General features: G+C 35.9%; 1 protein-coding gene across 1 annotated transcript in view; it reads right to left on the bottom strand.

Annotated features, from left to right (window-relative positions):
* The window catches only part of TTC27 (tetratricopeptide repeat domain 27), a 124,357-nt gene that overhangs the window by 68,767 nt on the left and 29,943 nt on the right, over nucleotides 1-25,647 (bottom strand). The window contains exons 9-10 of the mRNA XM_018085372.2: nucleotides 24,999-25,111; nucleotides 11,603-11,669 (exon numbers count right to left, since the gene is read on the bottom strand). Of these exons, the coding sequence (XP_017940861.2) occupies nucleotides 11,603-11,669; nucleotides 24,999-25,111 (180 nt within the window). The remainder of the gene's footprint in view (nucleotides 1-11,602; nucleotides 11,670-24,998; nucleotides 25,112-25,647) is intronic.

The following is a 25,647-nucleotide window of genomic DNA, read 5'->3' on the forward strand; positions in this document are numbered from 1 at the left end:
GAAGAACAGGGAGGCACAGTGAGGGAAAATCCACACAGTGGCAGACCAGACTCTACAGGGAGTGTGTGTCTACCTGGTTTTCCCCCGTTTTGAATGCCAGCATCCACCACAGGAATTCTGCCTACAACAGTCTCTACGGTTCAGCGGTCTACATACTGGGATACTTGGTGTTCACGAATAAGCATAACATGTTGAATGCAAGAGACATGACTCAATTACTGTTTGCTGGGCTAAGGGGCTAGGAGATGACTCAAGATGACAATTTCAGTGAGACTTCTGGGATGGCCTCAGCAGTTTCCCAAGAAAGTGCATATTAACAAGTCTCAATGTCCATTAGAGACTACTCGATTTCTGATTTCATTCAGTTCCTACCTGACTTCACCAGTAGATGTATTGTGTCTTTTTAAAGAGCTACTGCTCTCATAAGCAACAGGATCAAGCTGCCAGAGGTCACCAGCAGCCTGACTTTAAACCTTATGTGCAAAAGTTTAGTTTCCAGAAGCAAAACAAAGCTGCCACCTTCCTTTCAGAGACTGAGGACACAATGGTCCTGAAAGAAGACTAACTCCTTAAGAAGCAACTAACATCGAGGAAGGAATGGAATAAAAATAGTCAGTGATATATGAGAAAGAAAGGAATTAGGGAAGATGAGAGCAGGAGTGAAAGTCAGATAAGCAAGAGATGAGAGCTGACAAAGGAGGGCTGAGGGGAATACGGCATGGGTGAGTAAACAAAAAGGGAAGCTGACATAGGCACAAGTGACTAATACTGGGGGAAAAAAATAAGAGCAAAAGACTGCTAGGGAGCATGAAAGAAAATCCTGTCTTGGTGGGCAAAAGTAAGTAACGTGCCTAAAGCTGACAGAGTTGTGAAGAGAGAAGTTATAATCTGAATACATTTATTAGAGACCAAAGACAATGTTTGGGATGTGCTTTGGCTTAAAAGAAGTTAGACGCATGAGCTGTAATGGATTAAGATCCAAACACAACAGCCTACTATCTGACCGGTTGTATTATGCACAGAAACAACAGCCGTTATTAAAATCACTATGAAAATTGGATGAAGAATCATAAATGGTTTCGGTTGGAAGCAATCTTTAAAAACCATTAGTCCAATCCCCCTTCAATTACCAGGGACATCTTCAACCAGATCAGGTTGCTCAGAGCCCTATTCAATTTGACCTTGAATGTTTCCAGGGATGGGGCATCTACCACATCTCTGCGTAACTTGTTCCAGTGTTTTACCACTGTCTTCATAAAGAATGTCCACCCTGTATCTAGTCTGAAGAAGCTACAAGAAATTTTATTTTGACAAACAAAGGAGGCAATCTTTTTAGTTATGTACACACCATGCCTTACATTTTCCTAGCTCTATTAGAGATACAACAAACAGAAATAAACATTTGCCTACAATAGATAAGGAAGAGATACAGACACATAAAAGATACACACTGAAGTTCTTGCACAATAAGCTGTAAGATGAGAAATATGGCCTTATTCCAACAAATGACCTGCTTGCTTTTTGATTCTTACTACTAAGCTATTAACAGCTTCAGACCATGAAAGCTGTTCAAAATACAAACAGTTTTCTAAGCATATTTCCTTCCTTTATTCTAAAAACTGTAAGGGTTTCACTGACATGTATTAAACTACAAAGCAAAGAAAACATCTCAGTTTTAGCCAATGATAAAACTCCAAACCAGGCACAATACTAATTTGGGGGAATGTAATGCATATGCTTTTCCTCTCCAAGTGCTGGAATTTTGAAATCAAACATTTCATTTTACAGTGCAGAAAAATCTTTCCCCGTCTATTTATAGAAATCTGTAAAAGATTTTCTCTCTCATCTTTTGTCTAGACTAGACAGAATTCATTGTAGAATGTGTTGGCCAACATATTCTGACAAATGTACTGCAGAAAAATCTAGCTGACAGAAGACATGAAGTCTTTCAAGAAAAAAAGCCTGAGCTCCAATTTAATTAATGCAAGACATGCTTAAGAATAATACAGACAAGGCAGTAAAATCTCAAATATGTCAAAATATACCAACTAATACCTAGTGTCATGATTTTTATTTCAGTTCAGAAAAGGCCTCGCATCTCAGCTTCCCAGCTAGAAGAACATTAAATAGTGTAAATATTTTAAAACATTTTTGCAAATTGAAACAAGTAGAGCATGATGCTTTTAAACATTTTATTGGCATTTATTTGAATAGTCTTCATAACTAGCAGCTCTTCTTGCTATGATTAATGCAGCCAATCCAAACATGTCAGATGTATTTATGCCATACCATATTATCATAGATGCTAAGCATATAAATTAAACACAGAAAAAAAAGTCTGACTTTTCTCACAGTAATCATGAGACTCATTTATGATACACATTACATGAACAGTCCACTAAATGAGCTGGCATTGGCTCGATTTCCAGATGCAATGAACTAACCTTCACGAACAGAATATGAACCTTTCTTATTTGTGTATTTGCACAACTGGAAATTACTTTTCATACGGGTCACAAACGCTTCATGTGAGCTACCCTATGAAGTTTTCTTGCATATTTCATGTTACAATTATATATTAAAAATAACACTTTCCTTTATCAGCATGTAAATTATACCAATAAAAATGTATTTGTGGAAGAAAAAAAACACAAACAGCTGCGCAATGGGGTCCTGGTGGCAAGAACACATGCTTCCCCCCCTTCAGTCATAATGTACTGTTTAAAACATCAGTACTTGAATTAAAAGCATTCTACAGATACATGTATAATAAATGTGCATGCATCCTCCATGCAGATGCATTTAAATGTTTCACAAATTAATTTAATCTTAACTTCTTAATTTCCAGTCAACAGCACTTGAAAATTCCATTTTACTATTTAATTGTGCAGCTTTTGATAAAAGACAAAAAAGGAAACACTGTGAAAATACCAGAATTAGAGCTGCTTAATCTTTGTCCTTCTATAACACAGAGAGCACCATGTTTTTCCACAACATACTTAAGCCAACTAACTCCTTATACAAGGGTAGTACACAGCACAAAATCACACCCAAAATCACTGCTGAACGTAATAGGGTTTACTCAAAGGAGGACCGCTAAGCAAGTAAATAGATGTTTCACTGAATCTAAACTGTAAGTATTTTTTAGGAAAATTTCTCAAAAACAGGTACTCCAAGTCCTTCCCCTTTACATCTCCTTTCAAAAGCCCATGGTTTATAGACTTAGAACTTGATTAAACATTTTTTGCACTCGAAAATCTTAAACTGACCATCAACAAATGTACCAAAGAAGGTACCAATTAGAAATCCCTTCCAGTAGCCTGGCTACCTAAAACTTCAAAAGTAAAAAGATCAAAGGCAGAAAGAAACTAAAGAAAGGAAAACTCACTGAAGACATTTCAGTTTTTCATTCCTTAATTTTTGGGGAATAGAAAAAGAAATTCAAGTAGGAGCAGGGTAAGATAGATTTATTGCTTATCGAGTTCATATATTTTTTCCCAAAGTGGTTAGAAGAAGAATAGCTAGAATTGACAGCATCTGTTTTTCTTTAAAAAGAAAACAAAAAACAAAACAGTGACATTTTACTGGTGATAAATGAATTATTGAGTATCAGATTTACACATTTCAGACACCTTGGGGGGAAGAAAAAATACATACTTCACGACTGCAATCAAGGACTATAACATTCTAATCAAACCTGTCCTAAACTGTGCATTAAATCAAAAAAAAAATCTGTTCCTTCTTCAATATTTCGTCATTAACATAGACCAGAAAGAATGTTTGGTGTACTGATATGAAAAATGTTCTACTTCCAGTCAAAAATATAGACATGGTATGATCATAGAAAATTAAACTCAAGTTGCTTAGACAGTAGTAAACAAAAATTCAACCATCTTCATTTTTTTCAGATGGTATTTACTTTGAAAAAAAGGGAGACTTGTATTTACTCCTTGTTTAGTTCATCTGTGCTCTTTCCAGCCAAACAGGCAGATTAGTAGAATATGTCACTAAAAAAAGTGACTGCTAGTACTAACACATGAATTGAACTGATCAGCAGAACACTGTCAAAAATGGATTATTAAGCACCATATAGAAGAGTGAGAATGTCCTATTTCCTTCAGATGATACCTCAGACAGTGTTTTGTTGAAAGGGAGTTTAATGTAATTTTCTTTCTGCAACAAAATCTTTCTTGCTTAAGTAAATTATAATAGTTCTAACTGGTGAAGGACATAAGAGGGGGAAGGGAAGCCTGCGACATGTCAACTGGCTGTCAGAGAGGCTGCTAGAAAAAATAAGTGAGCTGCTGATAGATAAAGAAGAAGGAGGAGGGGGAGAAGAAAGGCTGCTGTGGGAAAAAATGTTACTAACTGTCATCAAATTTGCCTGCTTAACTTCTCAAACCCTTAGACAAGCAAATAATCTATTAATATTTAAACATGATTTTCATGTTCTTTTACCACTGCAGTTTCAGTGAGACCACTAAAATTTATTTCTCAAGTAATTCTGTACAGATTACACAAAAGAGCATGCTATTCTAGAAAGGAAAGGCTATCCCAAATTTCTTGCTCAGAAAGGCACACAATAAATCAGGAATCATCTCTTGCAAGACGTGATGCAAGCAGAGTTGTGGATCCCAGGGACTGAGGGAAGAATTTAGACCACAGAGGAGAACAAAGTTGAAAGGGATAAAAGTGTCAATTATGTTGAAATCTGATACTTTGTAAAATAAACCAACTTCAAACAGACCGTTACTTAATCCCAGTTTTGGAATGGAATGCAAGCTTCCCCCTACCCTGCAACACATGTACTACAGCACACAGTTACTTTACCCAAAACACCTAAATGCAACAACACAACAGCAGCAAACATGACTGACAACACTAGGCTAGTTTCCTATCCACAAAATATCCCAAAGGTATGTACCAGACACTTTGTGAACAAGCTTCCAAGAAACCTAGTTGAGCCTTTGAACATGCAGCAGAAACCAGCAGCTTCTCTTTTGCTATAGTCAATGTGATTTCCCAGTACTGTGGGATGGGCCAGAAGGCATACATGCGTTAAATTAGCAAGTGTTTAGATCCTGACATTCCTGCAAAATGATTCAGACTTTTGAATAAAAGTGCTTAGAATAGAAAAATAAATGAAAGAAAAAAAAAAAGAATAAAATAGGTTTGAATTCATTTACTTTAAAAAAAAGTCTCACTAGTACTAGCAGGGCTTTGCTGAGAGAAAGCCTTTGCGGTGTTATAATCTCGTAACCAACAGAGTCTATTCAAAATGGGCAATACAGCTTAGAAAAAGAAGTGAAAGAAACTTTTTATAAAGCCACTAAAGTTACAGCAGTAGAGACACATGGCACTCTTAATGAGCTTTTCAATACTCTTGCTGCTTATAAAACATAAAAAAACTGCAGCCATTTTCTCAGCAGAGAAAAATGCACTGCTTTTATTTAAGTTATATAAACAACTTCTCTTCAGAAACCAAATTGGCATGTTAGTTTTATAGAGATTTTGATAGGAAGGCTTAACATTAAAAATATCATATGCCGTGATTTAATTGCTCCCTAGTTCCACATTAATATCACAAATGCCATAGAAAAGATGAGAAAAACAAAGTATTCCCATTTCCACCTTCCACTCCCTCCTCCCAAAGCCCTCCTTCTACATTGAAAAGAAGAAAAAGTATTCATATATGCATATTCATACACATACACTCAATAAAATGTGCACTATAATTCTTCACTGTGATTTTCAAAGGTACCATACAACATCAGTTTCTATTACACTCAATAAATGCCCACTTCTGGAAAAAAATCTGTCCAACCATTCTCAAATTCCTTAGTAAAAACAGTTTCTTATGGAACTGGTAGCTCTACGCAGTGGAAAAACATTCCCATCTGGTCTATCTTTGGAATACACAGTATTCCTTGGATTTTGCACACTCTTTCCACATTCTACAAGTCCTCAATCAGACCTTGGTATCCTTCACACCATTACTGGAAACATTTCAAAATGGTACAGTATTTTTATCTGAAGATGGTGAATAGCTTTTAAGTTTTGTACTCCAAGCAAAAGAACAGCTACTACAACTGGTTTCTTTCCTCTTTAAGAAAGATATCCTCACCTGTTCAAAGTGTACACAGACAGAAGAATTGCCAGAGCTTCCTTTTCCCACTTTCATCACTTAATAAAGAAACCAACTGTTCTACTTTCCATAAATGATAGAAGTCTCAGGAGTATAACAAACCAAAGCAACTAAATTTTCCATGGTTGCTTTTCTTTCCCTTCTTATCTTCTGTGGATTCCAAAGGATATGGGAATGCACAAAGCAAGGTTTCTCTTTCACAGGTTCTGCTTACTTTCTCAGCTCCCCACAGGTTAATACTGTTGCTACCACTCAGTGTCCCTTGACCATAACACACTAATAAGGGGGAAAAGTAATATTCTTCTACACTGGGCTAGGTGCTCATCACATTTACCACAAAGTCCATTTCTCCTGGATTTTGCAAAGGCTTCAACAGATGGAATGGATAATTTTAAGGACCAGCTGCAGTTCCTTAATCCTGGATACTTGTTGGAGTGTCATATTAGACTATGAAACATTGGATTATCTCCATAGTATGTAAAATATAAGCTATAGTATGAGTTTTCTATAAAGCAGTAAGAACTTGCATTGCAGAGTTTAATCCTATTAGTGTTTTATTTTAAAAAGAAAACATTTTTCTCTTTTGTAAGATAATAATGCAACACCATCCAGTATTTAATATTTTCCTTATTTCCCTCCAAAAACTGCATAATATGAAATTAAAACAAAAAGTAGTAGTTACCAGTTGTTACACAGAGCTTTCATGTGTTCCTGAAACTTTTTTTTACATTTCAGAAGTACTTTGTAGGCTTCTGCTCTAAAGCTTATGTTGACATCACAAACACCATTTATAAAGCTTTAAATGTAATTTATTTATTTTTTTAATATCACATACATTTATGTAACACTGTTGTTCATTTAGTCTCCTCTTTGGCATACTGTCTTAACTGCATGACCTATTCAAAATAATGTATACAGCAAGTATTTAGCAGAAGTGATTTTAAGACCTTACTTTTGCTCATTTCTGAAAAGGATTTTTTTCTAAAAGAAGTATTTTGGTCACTGCTATACAGCTCAGTGATGTACTTGTGAACTTCTAGGGAAAAACTGCTGCCCAAAATAAAACATAGAAGAACTTTGCATTTGTATTTTCACATTAAAAAAAATATCCACTGAAATTAAAGATGGATAAGGAAGCATATTTAAGCATTGTAAAACTAACTCAGGAACCTGGGAGTAAACTAAGCTACAAAATCTCGATGTAAAAGCAGCACTGTGCTAGTTCTTTGGTTCCTTACATTATCTGCTTCCTACTTCCTATACAGAAAGCTCTGGGGAAAAAGTTTCTTATAAGGAAGAAACCAGTAGTTCTACCAGAGAAGTACTGAGTCTCACTACTGGTTTACTGTCCCTCTTTCCCTCTCTTAAAAATGGTTTTTGAATGCAATATTCAGTTAGCTATTTCAGAACATTCCCCAAATATCAACTGCATACCTGTGTCTCCAAAGCTTTCGTGATATTTGAGTTCTCAGTAAGATCTTTGCTTTCTTAGGAGACCAAGTGCTTACGATAAAAGATAAAATTTTAAAAAATTTTAACTGTTTCCCTAAACTGTTAGGTGTGAGTAAAGTAACATTTAATCCTCTTTAAAATAAAATGTTTTATTTTTGTGTTTATTCTTACGCTTCTTATGCTATAATGTAGAATCCCAGCTACGTTACTTCTCATGTAAAGACATTAAATCAACAATAAAAATACAAGAAGAAAAACAAAATCAAGTACATCTAAATTCACTTAAAGATTAATATCTTAAAAGTTGAAATATTATGCTGATGATAGGTTAAGAGATTTGATGAGAACACCTCAAAATTTAAGTCCAAATTATTGTACCAAAAGGTGTTATCCCAGCCAATCACACCACATACACCTTGACAGCTTGCTTCAAAAATTAGCAAGACTGGAAGTAATTCTTAGTTACAAAAGCTAGTACTTGCAGGACAATGGCAACTTCTCCCAAGTGATTTAAGTAAATGAAAAGCAGCAATCCTTTTGTATTGACTGCAGTGACTTAATAGTGTTATTTTTAGTATTGTAAGCTCTGTTGTTAAATACATATATATATGTTAAAGATCTAGTAATTTTCAACTTCTACGGATCTAAAAGGGAGTTTAGAATGCCTGGTTTTTTTTCCAAACTACACCTAATATGAGGCAGGACCACATCATCTACTTGAGATCAATTTGATCATCCTTTTCCTCTCATACTATGTATATCTTAATTCTCTCTGCTCAAGAGAAATTGAACGTCACATGCATTTATTTTGCAATGTCCAAAGCAAGAAGATATCTTGATAATTCACTGAGCAATTAAAATGCCTTATAATTTCTCAAGTTTCCTAAGATATCTTGAACTGCCTTCCTTTTCTGAGGAAACAAATTTCAGCAGATATCAGATGAATGCATGACAACCATCTAACCAGCCTGCAGATTTAGGAATCCACATGTAGGCTGAGAAGATGCCTGCTCACACACGCAACAGAGCAGTTTAAATGATGCTAAAGAAATTACTAGAGCAGCACTGATATGGTGCTCATTGTCCTATTATGGTAAATACCTTTCGTATAAATTGTAACAGTTACGGTGCCACTTTTTTTACTCAGCTGGCAGACACCATAAGAACCAGGGCTGTGTTAACACTCACACAAGGCTGTGTTAACATTGACACAGAACATTCCTACTTCCAGGGAGCACGGTGGATGGATATGCCTCAGTGACCCAGATCTAAGACAAAAAAGACCTCAGAGATTTCATCACGAAATTCTGCAGTGACTATTCACAATTTTAGGCTCAGATGCAAATGCCACAAGATACATATAATGAAAACAACTCATATAAACTAATGTCTAGTTCCTGCTTTCAGCTTCCAGGAAAGATTTGGGATGGTATTGCTACAATTCAAACTTGTTCTTGTGCCTTAGAGCATAGGTCAAGATCAAAAGAGAAAATAATGGTAAGATTAATTTGTGTCCCTACATCTAGTTAACTTGGTAACATTAAGCAAAAGTTTAAAAGAACACTATTCTGATATTGAAATTTACTATTTAATCTCATTTTTAGACTGCCCGCTACTTCTTTATCTCACTGCTGTCCACTGAATTTTGCATTACTAATGAGATCTACATTCCTCTTCGTTTATTGCCGTAGACCCTTCTGGTTTTGCTACTCTGAGCACAGAACGATAGGGGAGCCTACACATATCTTTTAGCTGTTTCTCTGGAGATCTAACCTGCTGATCTTACTAGAGTGGCTTCTGATCTCACTAGAGTGAAGCAAGCTGTAGCTGACTTAGAAGCTCTATGAAAAGATAAATAAATAAATGAAAACACAAGCTCCCCACAGTCACTGCAATAAAAAATTAAAAAGCAAGTTAATCAGCTGTCCTGTGGATTTTGAGGGATCAGCCACTAGGTGGCAGAAAAATGCAGTTTAATTTTCTCATCATGATAAAGAATTCACCCAACCGATTTACATCTCAGATAACAGGTAATACTATCTGTCAAGCAATGTCAGATAAAAAGATGACAGAAAAGTTGATTATCTGTCTTTCCTAGAGTATGAGCTACCTCAACTTTTTCTACTCTCCTGTAAAACCTGAAGAACATTTAAATGTTTGAAAACTCAAGTGTTAAAACAGTTAAACGCCACTGCTTGTTTTATTATACACCACTACAGGAGTACGATCTATCTTGTTCTGTTATCACAATATCACTCCATTTCATATTAAAATGATAGAATATATGGAGAAGTTATTTCAAGATTCAGGTATATGATGGTTGCTTTTCCACCCAAAAAGTACATGAACAATAGCAGGTAGTGTGAAGACTGAAGCAAGAAATATACAAAAACAGTGCAGGGAATTTGGAAATTATATCTGAGAAGCAAGGCTCTGAGTTTTCACAGAAAACCATCTATTTATAATTTTATATAATGCTTTAACATGATTTTAACAACAAAAATAGTAGGGTTTGTTTTAATGAAATTATATGCATGTCTTGAAACTTTGTATGTTTGTATTAACAGTATTTTGGGGGAAAAATGGCATTGTAATAGTTTCGCCATTTTTTAAAAAAACTTGCAGTACTCAGTTCACCAGTTTGGTGGGGTTTTTAATTCCTATGGGCCTTTCTATGTGTACATTTCCTGACTTTGTACGTACTGATTGTTTCTGTAATTTTTTCTTCTCCTTTGATGGCCATCATTCTTTAATATTCTTATTGGGTATTTCAATTACTACAATATGAAATGAGAGTGGAAACTCTCATTTTTTCTACATTTCAATTTTTTCCTGCTCTCTATTCCTACCTTTTCAGAAAACAACACAGAACAAAAGTGTACTTCAAAACAAAGTACTTTAGAAATTATATCATGAGAAAGCACTACTATCACTGTAGCAACAAACAGAAAACCTACAAAACCCAAACTGTTTTACAATTCACTCAGTTCCCTCACGCATATTTTACATGTACTGTATTAGCATAAGGACCTAAACAAACATTACTTTAAAACCAATCTATTTTACATTTATCTAATAAGATTAGGATTTTCTTTTTAACAGATTGAACTTTCTTTTACAAAAAAAACCCCAACCAAACATTACCACAGTTAACCTTGGATTACTGTCCATAGTCCTTTCACATAACTACAACTGCCAGTGATAAGATTCTACCTCAGTTGAAATCAAAGGAGTTTTTGCTAAGATCCAATAATTTACTTTTTCAGATCACTTTACTACAGCAATAAAGTCTCAGACTACAAGGCTTGGGTAGGAAAGAAAGCCCTCTTTATTGTACCCAAAGTTAATTCTAACATTGTAGAAAGTAAGTAAAATCACAAGGCTTTCCTCCTCCACCCTCCCATCTAAAATAATGTTGAAAACCACTTAAAAGCAGAAAAGATGAAGAAAGAAGCAAATTGTGTTTTGTCTTAAGTAAAAAAAAAAATTACATTGAAAAAATACTGAGAATTTTCAAAGCTTCATTTGGAAGTTACAGAATTATTCTGCAGCAAATCAGCCACTGAACTGGGAAGAAACATGTCTAAGCAGAACATCTGATACAGACTGAGTAAATCTGATAAAATAAAGCTCAAAATCCTTTTGAACTCCACTTAAACACTGTTCAAAGAGCAGCACTTTCACAGCGTCACAGGAAGAATTTGCTGAATTAGTTATAATTCATATAGCTAATAAAAACCAAACACATTAAAAAATGTTTTGTATGTTTTCAGGTGAAATTAACATTTTTAAATGCCAAATTCTTCCTCATGATGATGGTTGAAAATCAGACAGAACTTCAGCATCACTTTAATTTCTTCAAATAAGAAAAAGTTACAGAAACATCTGAGTACAAACACGAATCTGCTTTACAAACAGGTTCCTCATTAATGTGACAGATTACTGCCTCGTACTTAAATATTAAGTGAAAACATGTTTACTATGAAGTCCAGATAAGTTACTTACTGAAGTAAAAGCCAAAAGTTCTTCTTCAGTTAATTTGTGTATTGGATTGTTCTTCTGGAAGTCTATACTGTAAAGAGAAAAATATAAAACAATGCTGATCTCATCTTTAGAATAACATTATGCAGACCACATTTTTCAAACTGGCGGAAATCTAAAGGACATTCTGGAAAACTGTAAGAATGACAAATGGGAGTATGGTATGTGCAGAAGATGACTTAGACCTAGGAGTAGTCACAGAAATAAAGAACCATTTAGAGGACTAAAATATTTTAGAGTACCTTTCCAATACTATTCTCAAGTGAAAAGTCTTACTTGGTATAAGCTTATGTGAATAATGATTTCACAAATCCTATAAAGTTTGAAATCCATTGTTTGTTTTTATAGAGATCTGTTTTCAGTTAAAATCCTATAACTAACTGAAAGCAAACTCCGCAAAGCAAAAAACTACTAATGCTGAAGGGTAATCTCAAACAAACACCACCTTTCTAGTCGCTCAAGAAATGTCACCACAGGGGTCCATCTCTCACTAACCGGCATTACCACTACCTTGTAGTATTCAAAGGGGCAAAACCAGAAGAATACACAGAGGTGAGAATGAAAACTATTTTATTCAGAGTTGGATCTGCTTACAGAGATGATAAAGAAACTTGGTTTGCAACTCTACATGGGTGGACATTCTCTTTAGACAACAGTCCACCAACACTTACAAATATACTACAAGAGATATCACCAAATCGCACAAAAAGCAACAAAGCTATAATTCAAGCTCCCTGTTAAAACCAAAGCTATCAAGTGAAAATATATCATAAGTTATACCACAGATCATCACCAAACCTTTATAATGGCCATATACATAAGCTTAAATTTATCACACTAAATTTTGCAGAAGGCTTCATATTCTAGGCTAAAATTGCAAAGATACTTACTGTGATGATAGGTTACAGATTGAAATTACACTCCCTATATTACATACCTTACTTTGGAGATAAGACTTTGCCCCAATCTAACTTTCCTTTCTTGCCATTTTATTAATTCTTCTTTGTACATACGATACAATTACCATAGCAGAAATAACGATCAATACTTTGATTAAAACCCTGTTACTAACCACAAAAATAAGATAAAGAATAGATGCCTTTTGAAAACTCAATTATCTTTAAAAAGTCATGGTGATCAAGAGAGGTTCCCAAGGACTAACAGAAAGCAAATGTCACTCCTGTCTTCAGCAAAAGTAAAAAGAAGAATCCAGGTTAGCCTCATCTCATGAAGCAGTACACCCTTGAAGCCATTTCTTAACACATGGAGGCAGCAGTCAGTAACATTCACCAAGAGAAAGCCACACCTGACCAACTTGATAATCTCTATGATGAGCTTGGTAGATTTGAGGAGAGCAGTGGGCATTGGCTATCTGAACTTCAGTAAGACTGAAAACTGTCTGAACAGACAGGTCCAGAGAGTTGTGATCAGCAGTACAAAGTGTAGTTGAAGTCCAATAACTAGTGGTGTACCACTGGGGTCAATAGAGATGTTCAACATCTTTATTAAGCATCTGGATGATGGGGCTGAGCATACCCTCAGCAAGTTTCCTGATGGCACAATATTGAGAGGAGTGGCTGATATACCAGCAGCTTATGCTACTATCCAAAGAGATCTCCACAAGCTGGAGATACAGGCTGACAGGAACCTCATGCAGTTCTGCCAAGGGAAATGCCAAGAACTGACTTTGCTGGAGCAACTTCATCAGTCCCTCCTCACCACAACCAATCTGTGTGTGATACGAAGGACAAGAAGGTGAGAGAGTAGTCTGCATGGATTTAAGGAGAAGAAACCATGCCTGAATAACCAGATAGCCTTCGATAATGAGATGACTACGTTGGTGGGCTTTATCTTGACTTTGGAAAGGTGCTTCACACTGTCTTCCATACCATCCTCATAGATAAACTGATAAAATATAGACTAGGTAAATGCACAGCACCGTATACTGAAAACCACATGAACTGCTGTTTTCAAAGGACTATGCCAAGCAGCATGAAGTCCAGCTGGAGGACAGTGCCTAGCAGTGTATGCCAGGGATCAAATAAAGTTTGAAATCTTCATTAATGACCTTGATGACAGGACAGGATGCAAAGTCCTGCACTTAGGGAGGAATAGCCCCATGCACCAATACAGCCTGGGGGTTGATCACCTGTAGGGAATTGGCTATAGAACACGGCTTGCCTAGGCCGTGGGATGCAAAGTCCTGCACTTAGGGAGGAATAGCCCCATGCACCAATACAGCCTGGGGGTTGATCACCCGGTACTGAGCTTGGCAGAAAAGAACCTGGGGTCTCAGTGAAAACAAAGCTGAACACGAGTCAGCAATGTGCCCTCATACCAAAGTCATCCAAAGCCTCGTGGGCTACATTAGGAAAGTCCTGCCAGCAGTCAAGGGCGGTGATCCTTCCCCTCTACTCAGTGCCCTGGTGAGACCATACCTGGAGTGCTGTCTCCAGCTCAGGCTCCTCAGTGCAAGAACAACAGGGACATATGGGAGTAAGCCCATTAATGGGCCACAAATATGGTAAATATAGGCAGGCACCTGACAAAGGGAGAGAGTGAGAAAGTTGGGATAGTTTAAGTTGGGTAAGAGAAGGCTCCAGGAGATCATATGAGTGTGTATAAATATCTGATGGTAGAGTGAACAGGAAATCACCTGTCTCTTCTCAGTGATGCCCAATGAAGGGACAAGAAACAGTGGCCACAAACTGAAATCCAGGAAATTCTAAGAAAAAAAAAAAAGAGTAAAACACATGAAGGGATTATTCACAGAGGTTGTGATGACTCTGTTGTTGGAGATATTCAAGGTCCAATTAGACATGACTGTAAAAAGCCTGCTCTAGTTGACTGCTTCAAGCAAGGAAGTTGGACCACGTGACCTCTAGAGGTCCCCTTCAACTCTCAAAAAATTTTTTAAATTTTCATTTAATGATACTTATAGTTTCGATTTTTCAGTCTTGTATTTTGTTAACAAAAATGAAGAACAGACACTATTACTGAAAACTAGAAATAAACCTTTTTTTACATTGTACTTGAAAGGTTGTCTACATTGTATGTGTTACCAGCAATCACAACAGGGATCTCTCTTGCCATCCTATTCCAACTACCTCATGTAGAATATAAAAGGATTTATAGTTTTTCTTGTCTTTATTGTAAGGGGCTTTTCCCTTAAAAACCAATTAATTTAGTTTTCCTTTTCTTACTAAAGAATAATAAATGTAACATTTATGCTGTGTCCAGGACATACTGTAGGCTCTGAGAAACAACTAAAAGATGTGGCTGTTTAATGACTTCAAATTGTCTTCATGCTTGAGTATACTAATTAGGCTATCCATAAGCTGTGAGAGTAGAAAGGAATCAGCATAGAGAAGATTTTGAGAAATGCAGTAATTTGAAGTTTATTTACATAGTGATTGAATATCCCAATGGAACTAAGAATATGATTTTCAGTAGAGAAGCTTCCTCTGCTTTCACGTGCTTACAGTCAAAAATGGTCAAGATAGAAAAGGTAAAACACACTGATATTCTTTTGGTAAATTCTATCAAGGTGTAGCAAGAATGCACTTTGAAACTCTTAAGTTCTCTCCTATATCAGTTATCTGGCAGCTGCAGAAAAAAAAAAAGCCAGAGTGCCTGATGTATTTTGGTTTTCCCTTTGAAGACATGATATTAAGACATAATAAAAGAATTGTAAGAGTAAACAGCAAAGCATGCATGATAAGAAAAAGAAAAATTGATGCCACACAAGCATTCTTATCTCTTTATATGCCCACAAAAAGAAATAGAATTATTATCTGCACAGCAGAGTACCAAGCCTCCATCCTGATCGTATGGGTCTCTTCCAAATTCCAGCTTCATGACATGGGGAACAGAGGGAAAAAAAAACACAGGAAGAGAAAGTTCTCCCTGAAAAGCACTGCTTCAGCATTTCTAAAATGGCCCTTCTTTACGAACCACTAATATTCAACAAGCTAGAGCAGCCTAAGAATGAGCACAGACAAAACATTCAGGAAATTAAGGGATGAGTTTGAAACAAATTTTACTGTACCAGTGCAAATAGCATTTGTTCAAATTATTGTAGTCAAATACAGGTAGGCTGAGATGGAACAAAAGCATAATTACACCCCCTTCTGAGATTCAATTTCCTACTTCTATCAGGAGGTAAGATTCTTTTTCCCCTCTTTGTTCTTTTTTTTGTTTTGTTTTGGGTTTTTTTGGGGGGGGGATGTTTTGCTTTTTTTTCTAACTTAGGAGATGCCCTCTTTTAATAGTACTTTTCTTCATGCTTTTTTAGCAAACTTTCCCCAAAGTATGGAGGGGGAGGGAATGACAATGACACATGACTACAATACAGCACTGAATCAAACAAAATTGTGAGTGTGTTTACTGAATTTTCTAAAGGTATTTTTAGAAAAAGCTATCACAGAAGGTCAGTGGCATATAGGCACTACTCTCTCCATTTATTTAAATGGTAACATCTGAATTTGTTCTATGTTATATAATAAAGAATCTAAAAGCATATCAGGTTCAGAGCTGATGATTATTCACAGCAACATAAGGCAAAAGAATAAAACGTATACATTTTTAAAAACAATTAAGAGACGTGCAAGCACAAACATCTGTATGAACTGATATAAACATAAGTATGTTGCACAAACTTGAACAGAAATTAGGTAACTGCAGTTCTTTATGGTTCAAGGTTTCATGAAAAGGTTTTTTTTCATCTCTTTGATAATAACAATCCTCTGACTAATCAACCAACTTGTTTTATCCTATAACAACACAGACACTTAATAATGCAAATTGAGTGGGTGGATGAGAGAGGAAGGGCCTTAATAGACAGAATTCTTTTTGGGGGGGGGGGGAAAAAAAAAATTGCACATTACTGTAGGGAAGAACATGACCAGAGTAGCTATAAGACAACAATTTCTACAGTGGAAGAAAGCTTGAGAGCTCTTTCAGCACTACAAACCTCTAAATTCAGACAAACGGTTATCTAGTATGTTCCTACAGACTTCCCATGACAGAGATTCTACACATCAGCATAAATGCTATGAAGCATGTTTCATACCACCATCAGTTTGAGCAAGTTATATAAATGTAGTCACAAGGACATACTAATTATGCTTTTGGTTGAGAAAAGGCTTCAAAAAGCAAGCCACCTCCTTTTGGTTTTGTTACATTCTGTAAAGTTGGACTGACAATAAGGAAAACTATTTTTCCTCCTTCCTGATTTAACTTGTGTGGTTCTGAATTTTGGTGAAGACTAGGGGAAAAAAAATTGTGTCGTATATATAATTGTTTTTTCCCTTCCTTGAGAAATTTTTTCATGCAAACAGGAAAGTAATAAAAAATTCTCTGCATCAGTTACTATTTTCCTTGTCCAATGTCAGCTGCTAGTGGAAATACTTACAGTTGGCTTGATGTAGTCAATTAAAGTCATTAAATGCTAGTCACTGATATGAATGTGACTTCAGGTAAAAAACAATAAATTTCTCTATGTATGGGGGAGAAAACAAAACAAAACAAAAGTGTAAAAAAAGGCAGCAAGAAAACTCCAAGTATTACAACAACATAACAGCAGTCAGGCAACCAGAACGTTGAGTGACATGACCATAGCTTTCGAAAAGCATGGGTAAACAAAGGGACAGGTAAATTTTGACAAAAGTGGAACTTATTTTTCAGCATCTTAAAAATACATTGATTCAAGCGGAAAGGATGAATCCTCTTCTTATTCTAGACAGATTTTTGTCACAGCTTTTTGAAGCATATAGATGCAGTTCTTCCAGATCAAAGCAGTGCTAAAATAGATCTCTAATTTCCATTTCTGCCAAATCCATTTGAAGCTTGAAGACACATAACTACAGTAATGCAAGTATCGAAAGACAAGAGAAAAACTAAATTTTTTAAATTATTTTTCCACACTGAATCAAATCAAATTTAAAGTTATATTTTGAATCTGAATCTAGATTAGAATTGTAGCTTGGTTTTAAGCATTTCTAATAACAGTGTTAGCTCTTGTCAGAGTACTTCTATGACCTGTATTTGTTCTGATTTCAAGGACAGTTTAACCAGTTCATCCCAGAGAATTTCTGGAGTTGAAATTTGAGTGAAATCTAGAACCTATTGCTGTAAGATCTATGATCTCTTAGGATTTTTCATAACAACATGAACAGAAGTCACTAATCATCACATCATTCAGCTTTGTCAGGTATTTTCTGTTCACTCTTGAATCCTGTCTTAAGGAGTTTATTGAAATAGAAGAAGGAAAGAACACAATGAGAAACAGATGTTCTTTAGGCAGGTAAAACAGAACCTTGGAGTAAGAGAATTACAGGAGAGAAAAAACTTTCTCTAACTAAAAAGCTGCAAAAGAGGTTACATGCTAAGAGATTGAGCGCTAAGTTAACAGGAACAAAGAGTATTCAGAAAAGAATTAGTTTTGGAATGAAATAGCTGAAACACTGTCACAGTTTAGCCCCAGACAGTAACTAAGCAACACACATCTGCTCGCTCACTCATTCCCCCACCAGTGAAATGAATGTAAGAGAACTGGAAGAGTAAAAGTGAAGAAAACTCATGGGTTGAGAGGAATTAATTCACTGTTTTCCACCAACAGGCAGGTGTTCAGCCATCTCCAGAAAAGCAGAGCTCCATCACATGTAACACTTACTTGGGGAGACAAACACCATCTCTTCATATGTCCCTCCCTTTCTCCTCCTTTCCCCAGCTTTATACACTGACTGTGTATAAAGTTCCATATGCTATGGAATATCCCTTTGGTCAGTTGTCAGCTGTCCCGGCTGTGTCCCCTCCAAGCATTTTGTGCAGCTCCTCACTGGTAGACCATGAGATACCGAAAGGTCCTTGACTTAGGGTAAAAGTTACTAAGCAACAGCCAAACATCACTGTGGTATCAACATTATTCTTGTGCCAAATCCAAAACACAGCACTGTACCACCTACTAAGAAGAAAGTGAACTCTGTCCCAGTTGAAACCAGGACGGACGCTAAAAGCAGTGACTAAGTCTTCATTTAAAACTAACTCAGTGCCTGAAGGAAGATAAGAGACAAACAAAAATAATGCCAGCCTTTAAAACTGGTGTCAGGGGATCAGTGTAACTACTGGCTTGCAAGCATATAATCCATTGCAGGTAAGTAAGGAAAGACTATAATGAACAGGACTTGAGATACATGGACAAATACAATGCGAGTGGGGAGAGTCAGCCAGGCTTCTGTAACAAACAAACAAACAAACAAACCCCCAAAACAAAAACCCCAGACCAAAACAAAACAAAAAAAAAATCAAATCCTGCATTATAAATCTGTTGGAGGCTTTCAGACAGTTTAACCAGCATGAGGATACACATAAGATGGTTGATGAAATCAACTTGGATCTCTAAGACTTTTTTTTTTTTGAGAAGTTCCTCACCAAGAAAGACTTTCAAAGAAACTTAGCATTCATATGAGATAAATGGAAATGTCTTGGCAAAGGTCAGTAACTGATTAAGAGATAGGAAATGGTATGGAGATGGTCACTGGTATAATCCTGCATAGGTTTTGTGCTGTGATCCATGTGCTCTAATATTAATAAAAAAACTGGAACAGGAGAATGTATAGCAAGGTGAGAAAACTTGCAAATGATATGACATTCTTGAAGTGGAGGTGTGAATAGACAATAAGGAGCTGCAGAAAGACCTTACAGGAAAAAGGGGTAATAAAATAAAAATGCCAAGCAATGCACAGTAGGAAACCCAGTCTCAGTGTCACAAAAAATGATAGGCTCCAATCAGACCATTTCTACTCAGGAACAACTCATTAGCCCTGCAGCTGCATAAAAACATTAGCTCAGTACTAGGCAGCTGTTAAACAGACAAATCAAAATGTGAATAATTAATTAGGAAAGCAATAGAGAACAACACACTAGGGCATATTACATTAAATATACAAATCAATAACCTAAAGTTTACATAAAATATTACATAAAGCCTTTGTCCATCCATGAATAGCACATTCTGTTCTAGACCTTTCATTTCAAAAGCAGCAATTCTGTATTGGAAAAATTTCTGAAACAGACAGCTAGAACAAGTGTTGGTTTATGATGAATAATTATGTTTTATGCCTTACAAACATCTACAAAAGGAATGTCTGACTAGGCTAGGTCTAATCAAAGAGGGACATAGCAGGGACATAGCAGACGTTTTCAAAATTGTCAGGAAGTAAGAGAGTGAAATCATTAAATTAAGCTACTGGCAACTAAAACTACCTGAAGGAGATTTTTTTGAACAGCAGACAAAATATTTAGACAGACACCTTTGCCAAAAGATGCTACTGATGCAAGAAATTTATGTGGTCTTAATGAAAGATGGCAAACATTTGAGAGATCCATTGAGGGCTGCAATGCAAACAAGTCCGATTAGGCTCAGGAGATCACTGGTCAGAGGTTGGGGAAATATTAGAGAGAAGGGAGCAACACAAATTTGCTCTGTTATTATTCACCTTTAGGTATCTTTTCTCACAGTCAATCTTGAAGTCAGAGTACAAAGTTAGATGGGTGCAGATAATTGCTGAGTTTTTGCTTGATTGTTTCCTGGCACATTAGAAAATACAAATTCAGGTTCCTCAGGTAACTGCTTAAAACTACAGCTAACCAGCATGAGATACACTGTGAAGAACAGATGGGTCAGTCTTTCCACATAGGCATTTTATGAGTATTTGCCATATTTCTATGCAGCTTTACCAGCTGTGTTAATTTTGTGAATGAAAAAGAGCCAGACCCAGCAAGTTGATCACTTTACAAGGATTTTCAAAGTCTCACAAAGGTACTTCAAGCGACTAATGTTTTTTATGTGAGCATTCTGAATAGAAGTTCATTTTCCCAGTGGAATCTCTTCATACAGTTTTATGTACTAATGCACAAGAATAAATTTTGTAGCAATTATTTTGAACAGCCATAAACTGACCATTGTGAGATCGCTGTATTGTCTGGCACCTGGAATTGGCTTGTTTAAAAAAAAATAATTTTTACTTACATGATATGTTTGCAAAGATTAACCAGTGTCAAAAAGTATTTAACAGAAAAACCTTCATCACACCTTCAAAGCTGTCCAAGATTTCATGTCATACCTTTTACTTTCATGAGACAATGTGTGTCAGCTCTGGCATTAATAACCATGGGATCCATCTTATCTAACTTTACTCATGTAAAATGTAGGCCTTTAATCTAACTAACTGCCTGTGCTTCCTTCAGAATCCATGCAAAAATACAGATAAATTCAGGGAGGGATTCAATTCATTGTAAAATAATAGCCTGAAGTTAAATGAATCACACTCTGCAGGTGCTGATTTCTCCACTGACTAGAGAACAAACACACAGCTATGATTAGATTCTCAAATTTCAAGTAGCTAAATGTTTTCCTGTTTCACCTACTCAAGTTTACTCAAGAGGCTTCCATTGCCAACACGTATACTGGGCTTTTATATATTTTTTTTATATAATTACTCAATTGATTCAAAAGCTCATATTTGATAATTTTGTTAAAAATCCTTTAGTCCTAATGCTATTTAGTGCTTATGCAGTTGCTTCAAGTACACTTCTATAGCTCATCATGTAAACTATAAAATAGATTAATAAACAATGTACTACTGTAAAATAGAAGTTAGGCTTCCTAATTCCTTACCAGTTGAAGCCTGGTGCACAGCCTTTGACTGAACTGAGGTACCCTCCAGTATAAGGTACTATTTTGACCTGATATGATCCCTGAGAGATAGTAAAAGATGAAGAAATAACCAGCAGTGAGATATTTCTCTTTGCTTTCTTAGACTTTTCTATAGCTGTAACTAATTTCTAAAAGCTTTCCCCTTTTAAAAAATAGTGGTTCAAGTGATGAGGAGGGATTTTCTTCCCTTTATATTGAAACTTTAATATATTTTTCCATCAGCCTCCGAAAGTTTGACTTGAGGCTCTATACAAAGTCTTGGCCACAGTCTCAAGGCTTGACTATAAAATAAATTTTATACCATCATGACTAATTATTTTCATTTAAGATATCAAAAAAGCGAAACAAGCCAAGTGACATTTTTGCACCCCTGGGACTTTCTTTTAATATTTCCTTTAGATTTCATTACTACTGCAGTGAGACCATCTGAAGACACCTCTAGACGCTTTCTTCCTATACAGTAACTACAAAATCTGATTAGAGTGAAATAGGAGGCCTTTGTGTTAGCAAGGCAGACTGGGGTGCTTCTTCCCCTCCCTCTACATTTTGTTTTAACTAAAATGTCATTATCATAAGAGGTAAATGTTTCCTTTTACATTTAGTTCTGCAAATAGCATTTGGAAGAAAAGGAATTTGTAGAGAAGAAATAGGATAGCCAAACATTTTAAAGGAAAACTGCCTCAAATTACAGATACCACAAAGAACTGGCTGGGTGCAGTAACCTTTGCTAGTTTTCTTAATATAAATGGATTACTGATAAACCAGTTCTTTCCTAAAATCAGTGTAACAAAGAGAAGTTTTTAAAGAAATATCTAACTGATTCAGGCTTATATATGTTATTTACAAACAGGCTTAAGCATACTGCATGAGAAATTGCTTGAATTTTTGTCAAGACAGCTGGTATGAGATATTTCCAACCTTTAAAAATATTTTATATCCTCTTAAAATGTTATTGGGGAGGAGGAGATAAAAATGTTTGCACTGCTACTGTAATAGCACTCTGTTTACCCATTTAATCATTGCAACCTACTCGAAATGAAATTTATTTTGCAGCAGGAAACATTATCTATATTCAGGGAATTCCATAGTATCCTATATAATTGTTATTACGTATTTTTCAAAAGTTGTGACAATTTTCAGTTTGTTCTGCTGTCCACAAACATTTCCGTATGTTGCTGATTTTGACTTAACATTATTTAGATATAAAAATCTTAATTGAATTAAGGGGCATTTTTGTGACATTTGCTCTAAAACAAATATTAGTAAGCAGAGTGAAATGCATAGGAAAAAAATTTGCTTACATTTACTTTTTTTCTTTATTTGCAGGCTGCCTTTCTCCACCAAAGCAGATCAGTGTCTGAAAGTGCATTTGCATTAGGAAAAAAATCCACTGCTGACAATGGCAGTCAACAATAGAAGTCACCGGTTCAGGTCTAGCACCACCTTAAAGTATAGTCAGAACTACTCTGGAAACTTCCAGGAATTCTGAAGTCAACTCACTAATCATAAAAGGAAGCATTTACTCTACTGAACTGAAGTCCTCGCTCATGAAAGAGAAGCACAGAATCTTTTACAGCTAAGGCTTGAGAAGAATGTTTCACTAAAAAGCCAATGCTAAGTGCTTTAACATGTATATGCTTCCTTGCAAAGTGATATACCAATAGCTGGCATAGACACCAAGGGTACAGCCAGCAATCCAAGCCTAAACTCCACTCAGGCACAAGAACAGTTCTCAAAGCTGGCATCCTACTAATCTTTCTGCAACATGGCTGGATATCAAATCTTGTCTCCAACTCTGAGTGAAAGTATTTCAGTTACTTAACATTACCCCACCCATTGAATGGCATTTACTATTCCTACATAGAAGCAACACTGGATTTTGTTTCGTCAGTTTGCTTCAGTTTCTTCTTGCCTTGAGTCCTGCAAACTCCCATACCACTTGGATTATAATGTACACACACAGCTGGTAGTCAATATGGTTTCTAGCCACTATTCAGAGCATGACAGTGGTGGTTTCTAAGTGACATACTGTGATCAAGAAACCCACTGTGCAGGTAGTCAATGTAAAATTCAAATTCTACCCTTTAAAAAAAATAAAAAGAAAAAAAAGAAAAAAGAACAATAGGCAAATTAAAATTTTCTTCAGAAGTGTGGGGGCAGGAAGGATAATCTGAATATAAGACAATACTGTGTTAAAAATAAAGTGTTCATAAAAATGCTCCTCAGGAAGGGGAAGGCTTTGCCTCGACTTCAGTCAGTGCGAAAAACTAAAGTGTCTGGGCTAAGAATATATTTCAATTCACTGTTCACTCCTTGATCCTCAAACTGGGTCTAGATTTGGCCTTGAAACAAGTTTAAGACTTGAGGAATTAAGAAAATATGAAACCATGCACATACTCCACTCATGAATTCCTGATTAAAGGGCATAGCTGAAAGCACAGACATGCAACTTCACATCTGACTGGAAATATACAGCCAAGCAAGCATCTGGCTCTTCAAAAACCTGGTCTCAGAAGTGGGCATATGAAAGGCAACAATCTTCATTACTGACTTCCAATAGAATTGTTTATGGACAAGAAGGGGAAAAGTATCTGAAAATTTTGCCAAGTGGAGAGAGTGGGAAAGAGAAATATTATAACATATACTTCAGAACAAACAAACTCCCACATCACAAAGGAACAACTGTCAAAAGCTGCACTGTCAGCTTATGCCACTGAATTTTCTCACTAGGATTTTGCTGACCTAAGAAGTAGGATTCACCCACTGTTCAGCTCCTGGTTGCCTTCTGACTTGGGTAAGATATCCAAGCAGTACTGCAGATTACATCATTTTGCAACTCATATCACAGAAGTGCTTTGAGAATCCTTAATGATGAATGTTGCATCGAAGACACCAATTGACTATACATTACCTCTACATACTATAACTTCTGAAACAAATCACACACAAAAAATTGCAGGATAACTGTCATTGACTACATGACTACTGTGTCATAGAAAATAATGTTCTCCATTAGAAAAATGAGAATATTCAGCAGCAGCCAGGTTATGATCCTCAAGTCTCAAGCTGCTTTTTGTTCTTCTGTGCTGTTTCCAGAATCCATGTAGCATATAATTTCTGAAAGCCAGGAAAATAAAAAAAAAAGGAGGTGCAAAACCACGAGGACTTTGCACTAGAGCTTATAACTAGCAATGGACACTCAATTTATACAAGTATTCCCATCTGACTGAATAGCACAGCAGTGTCTTTCTTGTGGTTGATCCTCATAGGAAGCTGACAGAATCTGAAGTATGTTTCCAAAATCTACCAAAGTGCCATCACTATATGCTAGCTAATCACAGCTGACATTTGAAACAGAACTAATCTGAGGCACAAAGAATATAATGCTTTTTAAGCATAAAACAACAATACAGCAATTAATGAAATATTGCTGAAATTCTGAACTGGACACTAATGTTCACACTGAGATAACTGAAAATGCTATCCACGTATGGTGCAAATCTTTTAGTATTTTAGCCAGACTACATAATAAGGAAGGGAATAAAGTCCCATCAACTCACCATTTCATTATTTCATTGTCACAATGATTCATGCAGTTGTTTTTTTAAAGTAACTAAACTAAGTTAGTTTATACTAACTTACCATATTCCAAGGATTACAGCAAGCTCTTCTGCACACAAATCAGGTATCTGGTACTGATCAGCATCTGCTAATTTTATCTCATTTAGCACTGTGTCATCATTTAAATCAAAATTCTGTTGGAAGAGAAAAAATATTTTAAAATAGATAAAAACAGTTATAGAGAAATTTATGCCTTCAAAATATGAAAAAAGATAGATTTGTCTGAAAAAGGATAATACTACCATTACAGAAAGAGAGAGGGGAAAGTAATCTACCATAATTATGATTGAATAACTAAATAATTAAGCCACTACAAGGAAGTATCATCCAACACACTTTTGCTACAAATATACTGATTCTCATGCAGAAAGAACAGCATTTAGAGCAACTCCAAGGTTACCTAATATTGATTTTCTATTTAAACAAGGGTTGAAGGCAGTTTTCCTTCTCGAACTGTTGCTTATAGAATTATCAACAATTTCATCCTCTATTACATGTATACTCAGACAAGCTGAAACAGATTACTGTTATGGTCATTAATGCAGGCTTTCAGGCTTTGCAGGCTTTCCCATGGACCTCTGGGAATCTAAGAATTTCTTTTTAAGTATCAGCAAAGCCCAACTACATAAAGCATACCTTCTGCCAGTACAGGTATATTCCTTACACAGAG

This window comes from Manacus vitellinus, unplaced genomic scaffold (genome assembly GCF_001715985.3).
Source record: "Manacus vitellinus isolate BGI_N305 unplaced genomic scaffold, ASM171598v3 scaffold_8_pilon, whole genome shotgun sequence".
In the NCBI taxonomy this organism is placed as follows: domain Eukaryota; kingdom Metazoa; phylum Chordata; class Aves; order Passeriformes; family Pipridae; genus Manacus; species Manacus vitellinus.